At 33.3% G+C, this 12306-nt stretch overlaps 3 protein-coding genes across 5 annotated transcripts in view; 2 read left to right on the forward strand and 1 right to left on the reverse strand.

Moving 5' to 3' along the window:
• LOC104787952 (mitogen-activated protein kinase kinase kinase NPK1-like) lies at positions 6245 to 7355 on the forward strand. The gene has a single exon (XM_010513617.1). It carries the CDS (start codon positions 6266 to 6268, stop codon positions 7220 to 7222), a length of 957 nt encoding a protein of 318 aa, XP_010511919.1. The 5' UTR covers positions 6245 to 6265; the 3' UTR covers positions 7223 to 7355.
• LOC104787954 (putative pentatricopeptide repeat-containing protein At1g68930) lies at positions 8014 to 11839 on the forward strand. Its single transcript, XM_010513620.2, has 3 exons — positions 8014 to 10421; positions 10512 to 10624; positions 11755 to 11839. Exon 1 carries the CDS (start codon positions 8037 to 8039, stop codon positions 10272 to 10274), a length of 2238 nt encoding a protein of 745 aa, XP_010511922.1. The 5' UTR covers positions 8014 to 8036; the 3' UTR covers positions 10275 to 10421; positions 10512 to 10624; positions 11755 to 11839.
• The window catches only part of LOC104787953 (putative U-box domain-containing protein 42), a 5054-nt gene continuing 3698 nt past the window's right edge, over positions 10951 to 12306 (reverse strand). For 2 of the 3 annotated variants that reach the window (XM_019246088.1, XM_010513618.2), the window contains one exon: positions 10951 to 12072. In XM_019246088.1, coding sequence (XP_019101633.1) covers positions 11086 to 12072 — 987 coding nt within the window. In that variant the 3' untranslated portion in view covers positions 10951 to 11085. Of the gene's footprint in view, positions 12289 to 12306 lie in introns of all 3 variants that reach the window. The other variant, XM_010513619.2, reaches the window with a different exon arrangement.

The raw sequence follows: 12306 nt of genomic DNA on the forward strand, positions 1-12306 counted from the left end.
TTCATCAAATTTCTAAACGTTTGAAATAATAACCACTTCACCATAAATGTTGGATTCACATAAAGTATAAATTAACTATCGTAATTTTATAATCTCATCTTGATATATTTCTTTTTGTTTTTCTTTCTATGAAAAATAGTTTATATAATGTTTTTTTTTAGATTACCCGTTCCCGTCTCGTATCTTATCTTTTTTTTTTTGTTTTTTTTACAATTATGTATTAGTAAAACTAAAATTATTTGGGGTTAATTTATGTGAAGTAAACCTATGGACCAACCCGCACTTTTGTGCAGGGGTTTTTTTTTTTTTAAATTTGTTTAAATTGTTTATATTAGACAATTTATTAAAAATAGTGAGAAGACCTATAATATATAAATTTTGACAGAAAACATAAATTTGTCTAATTTAATTCAACCCAAAGTCTTTAGGAGCCATAATTATAGAAGTTCATTATAATAAGTATTGTTAAAATAAAAAATGAAGTTAAATATATATAAAAACTAATATTATTATTAGTTTGGTAAAAATAAAAGAAAAATAAAAAAAATGAGTCAAAACAGTATATGCAATTCAATTTGATCATGTAGAAGTAATAAAAAATAATCAAAGTTGTAAAGGTTACATTCATAAAAATTACAGATTCAAAATATAACTTTGTAATTAATTATTTTAAATGAAACTTTCTGATTGTTTGTTTAACTGGTGGATATATGTCATGCTTTTTTGTTTTTTTTGTATCCTAAGTGTGCTCCCTAATTAATATTATAGATATATGATTATTTGTTTCTATTTAATTGTATTAAATTGATTTGTTATTTCTGTAAATATCTCACAATTTAAAATCAAATCAAATATGTTTACATATATATATATATAATTTTCGATTTAAATTCTTTGATTTTTATGGAAGCAAACTTTAAACTTTAAACCATTTCCAAAGTATACGGTAATTTTTATTTTATAATTAATTTCGTAATTATTATTTCCATAAATATTAGATTTTTGACTAACAGTTGTTGTTTACCATATATTGTTTATTCTTTTATTTTTATTTATATAAGTAATTGAACCTGTTTGGCAACATGAATATATGTCATGTTTTTTTATTTTTTTTGTATCCCTAAATGTGCTCCCAATTAATATATATATATATATATATAATTTCGATTTAAATTTTTTTGATTATTATGGAAGCAAACATTAAACTTTAAACCATTTCCAAAAATATAGGGTAATTTTGATTTTATAATTAATTTCATAATTATTGTTTCCATAAATATTAGATTTTTGACTAATAGTTTTTGTTTACCATATATTGTTTATTTTTTATTTTTAATTATATAAGTAACTGAACCTGTTTGGCAACATGAATATATGTTATGTTTTTTTATTTTTTATATTCCTAAGTGTGCTCTCCAATTAATAGTATAGATATAGCTTCCTAAAAAACTGAAATAATTTGAATCGAATTTAACACACGACTAACTTGTTTTAGAAAACTATAAATGTTTAATACTTAATTTAGAAAACTAATTGGAAAACTTAATATTTTCGAAATTATTTTTTTATGGGTTATTTATTACCATATCCAAAATTAGATTTGAAATCTAAGTATCCATTGTTTAACCAATTATGAAAAGTATTAAACTTAATTTTTTCGAAATTAATTTTTTATGGGTTATTACCGTATCCAAAATTAGATTTAAAATCTAAGTATCCATCGTTTAACCAATTATGAAAAGTATTAATCATTTATTTCTTTAAAACTGTTACCATTAGTTTAGGAATTTTTTTTTTAATTATGTAATTAAATGGATCTGTTTAGCAATATGGTTATATGTTATATTTTTGTCTTTTTTTTTATACCTAAGTGTACTCCCCAATTAATAGTATAGATTTTCTTGATAGCTTGATTGATAATAAAGTAAATGGGTTAAATTCATAATTCTAATAAATTCATATATACTAGATTTTAAGCCGCAGTACACCGCGGGACAATATTTTTATAACAAAATACTAAATTTTTAAAAATTGGATTTCTTTGTTAATTTTTTTTCTTTTGTTTAGTGTTTAAGATTGTATAATTGTTTTTTGATTGTTAATTCTAAAATTTTACCAGATGTATACCGCAGAAACGACGGGAAAAGTTTTTAGTTTTATTTATAATAATGTAACATTTTTTTTGTATCAAATTTCTTATGATTATAAAAGTTTAAAATTTTAATGCTTTTTAGATTTAACCCGTGAAAGAATAATTCTTACATTATAATATTTTGAATTTTCTATTTTTTAAAGTTTAACTTGTAAGTTAAATATTTTTTAGATTTTACCATTGAAATAGTAAATTATGGTAATATGGTAAAATTATGGAGATTTCGGAGGATTAGAGATAGACTACTGTTAATATGATAAAATTATGGTAATAAATGACTGGAGAATTGAATGGATAATTGAATTCGATTGTTTGGATTGTACGTACAGCAAATAATTGTGTTTACAATATGATAAAATTATGTGTTTTAAATATTAATTTTTTAAAAAAAATTAATGATAATGGCATGGGATGTAAATAGTTCCCAACTTCAAGCCTTCTTCTAAAAAATGCTGTGAAAATAATATATATATATATATATATATATATATATTTGGTCCACCATTATTTGTATATGAACTAAGATCCACAACTCTAATTCAGATTTTGTCCAAATTTTGACTATTCAGATTCTATCTATATCAGGAGAAGAGATATCAAATTATCAAGAGAGTAATAGACAAGCTCGATTAATTGTGATTATTCTTTGTTTTTTTCTATTTTTTATAAAGTTTTGATGATCAGTAGAATATATCATTTATCAACAATAAATTAAAGGGGATTTTCAAAAATATATTTTTTCCTATGTCACTTTTTGAAACTACCTTTTCATGTTGTCCATTTTCAAGAATACTCATTTTCTAGTGTATAAAACAATTAAATTCTAAGTCCTAAACTCCAAATACTAAACCCTAAACCCTCATAACTATATCATAAATGTAAAATGGATAACTCAAACCTAAAAGCAAAATTCTGACAATTATTTAAACATATTGTAATTGTGTAAAATAGGGTAAATATGAAAATGTTTTTTAAAAAGGGGTATCGCAAAAGGGGTATTTCTAATAAATTCTCTAAATTAAAAATATACAAAAAAAATATTAAAAAATGATAAATTTTGTTGAATAGTAGAAAAAACCTTTAATAAAATTTAGGGCAATTGACAAAAATAGCACCATTTTAAGTTTTTCTTCCACAATTAGCACATGTTTTCAAATGTTCCAAAACTAGCACAAAATTTATATTTATTAAAAATTATTAATAAAAGTAAAATAATGTCGAAATCGTAACATTGCAGCAACCACCTTGTGTTCTCTCTCACTCATCCTTCTCTCTGATTCCAAACCTAATTACCGACAAACCCAATCGGATCTGAATCAAAGGTGATTCATGAAGTCGAAGTCAATGAAATCAGTAATTGTGACACTGCAGAGGAGCCCAGGCATCGATAATATTCAACTCCGGTGAATTTAATTCCGGTAAAAGTTGCATAATCGACGGGAGAGAAGAAGAGGAAGTTGGGTTTTCCTGTGCTAGATCTTTTCTCTCCTCTTGTCTGTTTCATTCTTCTAATTATCATCCTCAATTGCCACACTCTTCTACACTTTTGTTTGATGTGAGTCTTGGTTTTAGAGATTTCTCTAGTGGTAGTTCTAATGTTAGTGATGGTGAAATTGAATCGGAAGAGGATAATGATGTTATTGATGAAATTGGGGTCATTTGTGTTGAATCGAGTACTAATCCCAAAGAAGTAGGTATAAGAGAGGTTTTAGAACAGTTTTGACATGCCAAGAAACCTACAATTAGGTTCTTTTTGTTGGGTTGCAGAGAAACCATAGTTTGCTCATGATTCAAGAACCTGCAATTTTTATGTTGTATATTTGTTAGGCTGCAGAGAAACTCCATAATGAGTATTGTAGCAAAGACTAGACAGTTTGATTGTTTTGGTTCTTTAAGAGATGGGTATGTAATTGTAAGGTCTATTGAATTTGGATATAGTTCTGTGAAATTTTTAAGCTACAGTTTTCATCTTATGGAAAATTCAGGAAGGATTCCTCGAAATTCAGGAAAGGTTCCTTAAACTTCAGGATGACCTTCATAAAAAGTTTGGATTTCAGGATGAACATAAGGATGGAGAAGTCTCGTGAAATGCAGCACCAAATGTTCTTAATCAACAACAACGTTTTGGAGAAAACTCGTGAAAAAAGCTTGCATACAAGTCCTGTGAAAAAGACTTGGAAGATTCAATAGCCATGGTGAAATCAATGAAAAAGTGTGGTTCACCTATTATATATTCTTGTTGTTAGACATCTATAATAGTTGTGATACACTTTTATATTGTTTTGATACTTGTACGATGTTTCTGCACTAGAAGAATGTCACAGGTTTTTTTTTTTTTTGACAAAAAAACTGCTTTTGTCACAGGTTTCTGTTAGACAAGTTAATAGTTGTTGAGGTAACAAGTTCTCTTTAATTCAGGAAGGATTCCACGAACTTTATGAAAGATTACCTTAATTTCAGGATGGTCTTCATAATGTTTAGGAAGGATTTCATAATGTTAAGGAAGACATCCTTTTAATCTAGAAAGCTTTTCCTGAATATTCATAAATCCCAAAAATGGTGATGAGTGATGGACCATAACGAGAAGATCCTCCCCCACTGTACTCTGTCTCATGAACACTAATAACCAACTATGTATAAGCCGAAGAAGCCGAAACATTGAAATCGACGATAACAAACTTTTTTTACTCTTTTCCAACTGTTTTGTTCTCAATGACAATATATCAAACACTTGGTATGCAGAACATTGATGTCCAAAGATGAGAAAGTAGCACTCAAATACACATTTCAGCTTCAAGATTACCCATGTTTATCCATTTCATTCACAATTTATATGCTAATACCAAACAATTCAAGCCACCACTCATGATCATATTTGATTCATTACTCAACAATTTTCAACAGTTCTAATACCCAATAATTTCCAAAAGTTCAAATCTCATTTAATTAATACCCAACATTTCATTCACTAGAAGACAAAGTCCAATGATCTAAACGAAGGAGAATCTTCAAGTTCTCATCCACTTCCTTTGTCCAACACGGCATCTCCATTTTTACTTCCTCTTTCACATTCAGAAGCTCTGGTGGTGGTCTCAGCAGCAGAAAACAAAGATCTATAATTATTATTAATTAGAATCAATTGAGTGGTGGTGGCAATCTCGTCGAAGGTGTTCGTCATTGGTTTTTTTTTTTTAATGTCATTCTTCTTCTTCCAATAATCATCACTTCCCTCCCACCATTTTTTCTAATCCCCACGACAATAACAACGACGAAACTACAATTACAGATGTGAATCCAGTTGGTGATGAGCCAATTAGCTATATTCATAAGTCATAATACTATCACTTAATTCCTCAACTGAAAGCTATAAGAATCCATGATTTTGTCGAGAATCTCAAAATCTGAGATTGAAACTGATACATGAAGAAGAAGAAGAAGAAGAAAAAGAAGAAGAAGAAGAAGAAGAAGGAGAAGAAGAAGAAGAAGAAGCTTTGCATGAAGCTTCCCCACAAACTTCACTCTCACCGAAAGCTTCACCACAAGCTTCGCCCTCACCAGAAACGTCACCGGAGCTATCACAATTGTAATTTAATAAAGCGATAAGTTAATGAAAAAATTATAATTGATTTTTAAGATAAAAATTCACTAATGCTAGTTTTGGAATATTTAAGTGGGTGTGCTAATTTTGGAAGAAAAACATAGATTTTTGCTAATTAAGGGTATTTCTCTAAAATTTATCATTATTATATTTTTGTTTGATAAAATTTGATGATTAGTAGAATATATACTTTATCATAAATAAATTAAAAACTTTTAATAAAAACCTATACTTAAATTTTGATGATAAATTATGTTGCATAGAAAAAAATCACAACGGTATTTTTTGTTGTTGTTTCCTTTGTTTCGCAGCTCAACTTTTCCATTCCTCGAGAAAAAGAAAATACTTTTATCATAATTTTTTTTTTCTTTGTAAATAAATTAAAAAACAAAAAAGAAAAAAGGAAACTAGGGTTAAGTCGGTTTATTCGCGTTATAAGTTCCTCCGCAAGCTACTCTCAGATTTAGCTTTCTATTTGTTGCGATACTCTCAGATTTAGCTTTGTATTTGTTGCGATGGTGGTTTTAGATTTAGAGTTTGAAAAATTTCTGGGACAAGGTGCATTCGGTTCGGTGAGTCTCTTTAAGCACGAAAGACAACGCGACGGCAAAATTCTCCACGCCGCCGTGAAAACTTCCGCCGATCAACACGCCAAAGCTCTCTGCCAAGAGTTTCAGATCCTTTCAAAATTCAAAGGATATTCGAGAATCGTCCAATGTTACGGGAACGGAGTGCAAGCTAAAGTCAACCACAAGGAGGGTTACGTGGAATACAAGATTCTCATGGAGTACGCGGCTGAAGGAAGCTTGAGCACTTTCATGGACCGTTTCGAATACGGGAAATTGCCTGAGCCGATGATCAGAGAGTTTACACGTATGCTTCTCGAGGGTTTAGCCACGATTCACGGACACGGCTATGTTCACTGCGATCTCAAACCCGAAAACATCCTTGTTTTCCCTAGCCGTGTCTACGACTACAAGAAGGGTGCGTGGAGAACGTCTTACGAATTGAAGATTTCTGATTTCGGGTTGTCGAAGAAAGAGGGAGACACTAAGTGGTGGCATCCTGATCAACCGTTTGCGGGAACACCGATCTACATGTCCCCTGAGTCGATCTCTCACGGAGAGATAGGGAAAGGACTTGACCTATGGTCGTTGGGATGTGTTGTGTTGGAGATGTACACTGGAAAGAGACCATGGTGGCATACAAACGATTACTTGGAGGATCTCATGAATTGCTACGAGCCACTGTTTCCGAGTAATCTTCCTTGCGATGCAAAACACTTTCTCATGACCTGTTTTGCGTCAGAACCAGATGAGAGAAAAGACGCGTTGACATTGTTGAGCCATAGCTTCGTACCTAGAGATGTCAATCCTAAGTTGGCAAATCTGAAGACTGAGAATCCCAAGGATTTGTCCCTGGGACTGGAGAAAATTAGACAGATGCTTTACGAAATTAAGAGTATGTGTTAATTTCAAGCGTTGATGAGTTAATCAGCCAGAGCCCTCGTCAACATTGATATGATTCATTCACTTTTTTATGTTTAATTAGTAGAATTGTGTAAAGATTATATTTTTCTGTCTTAATTAGTAGAGTTATGTAATAGTTCATGTATTTGACTTTGTTCTACAGATGTGTTTCTCGTTTAGAATCTTATAATAGTTGAATTGAATGTATGATTATCTTCGTTTATAGCTTCAAGTTCGAGGTACCAGATTCATGTTCTCTGCTACTCACAATTTACTGATTTAGAGTCCTAATATCTCTCGATTATGCAGCTTCCTCTGTTTCTTTTTCTCTGTTTTCCATGGGTTAAACAAATTACCATATTAAAAAGTTGGGATTTTGATATTGTTTGGTTCAAAGAGTATGAGTGTTTGGTAAACAAGTTACCATATTTTTCACATATTTGATATTGTTTGGTAAACAAGTTGGTTACTTTGATATTGTTTGGTAAACAAGTTGGTTACTTTGATATTGTTTGGTAAACAAGTTGGTTACTTTGATATTGTTTGGTTCAAAGAGTATGAGCTGAGTGTATGAGTATGAGTGTTTGGTAATTTGTTTAGAGCAAGTTAAATTTGTGAAAAATTAATTTATCATTAGAGTATTAGTGTGTTGTATTTTTACACCAGTTCACAAGGTTTGATGAGTTTTGTTTCCTTCTTCTCCGGCAAAAGATATTTTATTTAAGTTTGTTGTATTTTTACGACCAATGCTTTTTGTTTCCTTATTTTTTTGGTTATATATATTCTTAAGTGTAACGAAAAAAGACAAAAGTAACGGATGAGTATGGCGTCGAACTACTACTCTGCTCAGATAAAGCAATGCATTGGGTTGGGAGTTAGAAATCAGAGTCGCCATGTGAAGATGATCCACGGGAATATTCTCAGAACTCTTCCTCATCCAGAGACTTTTTTGCATAACAACATCGTCCACGCGTATGCTGTAATCAGAAGCTCAACTTATGCACGCCGAGTGTTCGATGGAATTCCCCAGCCAAACCTTTTCTCCTGGAACAATCTTCTTTTGGCTTATTCAAAATCTGGGCATATCTCAGAGATGGAACGTACCTTCGAGAAGCTTCCTGATCGTGATGGTGTCACTTGGAACGTTCTCATTGAAGGCTACTCCTTGAGTGGGTTGGTTGGTTCAGCTGTCAAGGCTTATAAAACGATGCTGAAACATTTTTCTTCTAATTTGACTAGGGTTACGTTGATGACAATGCTGAAACTTTCTTCTAGCAATGGAAATGTTAGTTTGGGCAAGCAGATTCATATTCAGGTTATCAAACTTGGGTTTGAGTCTTATCGTTATGTTGGGAGCCCATTGTTGGATATGTATGCAAAAGTTGGTTTTATCTCTGATGCAAACAAGGTTTTTTATGGGATAGACAATAGAAATACGGTTATGTACAATTCGTTGATGGGAGGGCTTTTGGCATGTGGGATGATCGATGATGCACTGCAGTTGTTTCGAGGAATGGAGAAAGATTCAGTTTCTTGGTCAGCGATGATTAAAGGTCTTGTTCAAAATGGACTTGAAAAGGAGGCTATTGAATGTTTCAGAGAGATGAAGATAGAAGGCTTGAAGATGGATCAGTATCCTTTTGGAAGTGTACTACCTGTTTGTGGGGGATTAGGAGCAATAAACGAAGGGAAACAAATTCATGCTTGTGCGATCAGGACCAATCTTCAGGATCACATATATGTAGGCAGTGCTCTTATTGACATGTATTGCAAGTGTAAGTCTTTAAATTATGCAAAGAATGTGTTTGATAGAATGAAGCAGAAGAATGTCGTGTCTTGGACAGCGATGGTTGTGGGTTATGGCCAGACTGGGCGTGCTGAAGAGGCTGTTAAAATTTTCCTTGATATGCAAAGAAGTGGAATTGACCCAGATCATTATACTTTGGGACAAGCGGTCAGTGCATGTGCCAACATAGCTAGCTTAGAAGAGGGCTCCCAGTTTCATGGAAAAGCGGTAACGTCTGGCCTAATACAGTATGTCACTGTTTCAAATTCGTTGGTGACTCTGTATGGAAAATGTGGAGATATTGATGATTCTACTAGGCTGTTCAGCGAGATGAATGTCAGGGATGAAGTCTCTTGGACTGCAATGGTTTCCGCGTATGCCCAATCTGGAAGGGCCATTGAGGCTATTCAGTTGTTTGACAAGATGGTACAACATGGACTAAAACCTGATGGAGTGACTTTGACTGGTGTTATTTCAGCTTGCAGTAGGGCAGGATTAGTGGAGAAAGGACAGAGATATTTTGAGTTAATGATAAATGAATATGGAATAGTGCCGAGTAGTGGCCATTATTCTTGCATGATCGATCTCTTTAGTCGATCTGGAAGGTTAGAGGAAGCTATGCGTTTCATAAGTGGGATGCCTTTTCCTCCAGATGCAATTGGTTGGACTACTTTACTCAGCGCATGTAGAAATAGAGGTAACTTGGGAATAGGTAAATGGGCGGCTGAATCGCTCATAGAACTAAATCCTCATCATCCTGCTGGCTATACCCTATTATCAAGCTTATATGCTTTAAAAGGGCAATGGGATTGTGTGGCCCAGTTAAGGCGGGAAATGAAAGAGAAGAACGTGAGAAAAGAACCTGGACAGAGTTGGATAAAATGGAAAGGAAAATTGCACAGTTTCTCGGCTGATGACGAGTCAAGTCCATATTTAGATCAGATATATGCTAAGCTTGAGGAATTGAACCAAAGAATCATAGGTAATGGTTACAAACCAGATACCAGTTTTGTCCACCACGATGTTGAGGAAGCTGTTAAAATAAAGATGCTTAACTATCACAGTGAAAGGCTTGCAATTGCTTTTGGATTGATATTTGTACCCTCAGGCCTACCTATCAGAGTGGGGAAAAATCTTAGAGTGTGTGTGGACTGCCACAATGCTACTAAACATATTTCCAGCGTCACTGGTAGAGAGATACTTGTCAGAGATGCTGTTAGGTTTCACCGTTTTAAAGATGGAACTTGTTCATGCGGAGATTTCTGGTAGTTCTCATCTGGGGATTTTCATGATGACTGTCCATTGCTAATCTGATAAATCAAAACAGATTCAGGAAGATTTAGTTGTACTGTCAGTCAGTTTACTTGGATAATGAGCTGCTTCATCAGCTATCCTGGGCATAAAGAAGCGGAACAAGTAGGACTTATCTCTCTTTGCTTACAATATTTTCTCGGTTTCTAATCCTAGCCTTCTAATTTTATATATGCTGTCAATCTTTGTGAACAGGATTCTGAGCCTGATTAGTTGCATTGGATTTCAATTTGGTGAATTGGCTGAGAGATACAGGGTGCATTCATATAATTTGACTGCAACATCGACAGAGCTGGAAAACATGAATGGTAAGACCTATCTGGATTTGTGACTTAATGTATTATATAGTTGAAGATGGGTGGTTTAGTTTCTGTTTTTTTTTCAGTCCGTTAACTGGAAACCGGTGTATTATAAAGGCATATGTAGTTCAGATCATAAACACTATAGTTTTTTGAGATTTTAGTCTACACAACTTATATGTATATATTGCTGAGCATCTTTAATTTAATGATGGTGGGATATCTTTTACTAAATGATTAGAGTTTGTATCGTCCGATTGCTAGATTGGTTGGAGGTTTATAATACATTAAGTAAAGTTATCGGTGATGTAATGACCAAAGTTATGAGGAGGATAAGTTGAAACTCTCTGTTTGAACTACTATTATCTATTTTGACCACAACGTAAATTTACATTTCAAACTGAAAACTTTATACACAGTGAGTTGAGAAGGTAATAGTTCATACAGTTAAGGTTTCACATGTCAGTTTTTTATGTGATATAAGTAGAGAAACTTGGCATCTTTTCCAAACGCCTCAAAATATTTTCTGCCATCTGCCTTGTGTTACCATCTCCACGATGGAAGGCACTAACCAACATACCTGACAACATCCTATCTTGTGATATGTCACTGGCATACTTATCTCCACCTCTAATAATGAACTTGTCAATCATCCAAAATGCTTTCTGCAATAGAGATTCTTTCTTGTGTTCTTTGACTGCATTTAGTATTAGTTGTACTGCATTCATTTCACTCAGCATGCTTAAACTCTTCTCCACATCAACCTTGTCATCTAATAGCGTACATATAGCAGCCAATGCTGACTCCACTACCTCCACTTTATCACTCTGCAAACATGCTAGAAGCTTTGTGATTGCATTTGCTTCAACCAAGCAAAATGTGCTTTTTGCAGAACATACTCCCTTGTGGATTGCGCATATCTCTATTTGCTTCTTTTTGGATGAACGGAGGGAGAAAGACCTAGGCATACTCAGTGATCCCATGAATTTTGTGCTCCTAGGTTGTGGTGGCCTCGATAACGTCATAGTTGTAGATGATAGATTTTCTAGTCCAGTCGCTGATAGCCTTTGAACTTGATCGCTTGATGTTTTCATCAATAAATCAACAAACACTGATGTCAAATCGTGGTTTCTGGCTAGGTACATCATTTGGGGCTCGTACAGTGTAGTTGTGAATCTCACTAAGATCCCAACGAGACCTTCCAGAAAATCAGTTGCATATCTGCTTGTTCGTGTTCCACTTCTTTGAATCAGATGGATTGCATGCAGAATTTTGGACACTATGCTCTCGTTGACCAGTGCTAAATTAAGAGTCAGATTTTGATGAGGCAGTTTAGCAAGTAACTTGGCTGAAACAGCATGCTTTTCTGTTATCTGATTTGCTTCTATTGGGCACTGGATAAGATTTTCTGGCTGTCCTCTAGTTTTACATAATCTCTCTGATAGCGTGTGACCAATGTAGGGGGTAAGTGCTATCAGAAGTTTTAATGCCCCAACCCCCAATTCTTCATGAGGATTGTTGATGAGTTCTATCATGGCAAAGCTTGCGTCCGTTTCTTTGATCACTGAGACAATTGTTGCCATTGCTTTGGGTGATTTGGACAAGGATAGGAGAATCCTGATCAAATCAATGTTAAGATCATCTGGGCTTGAGTTCTTGAGCATGTGGATGATGTTGTATACAAAGTAATC

The sequence above is a fragment of the Camelina sativa genome, chromosome 5 (assembly GCF_000633955.1).
Source record: "Camelina sativa cultivar DH55 chromosome 5, Cs, whole genome shotgun sequence".
Classification (NCBI taxonomy): domain Eukaryota; kingdom Viridiplantae; phylum Streptophyta; class Magnoliopsida; order Brassicales; family Brassicaceae; genus Camelina; species Camelina sativa.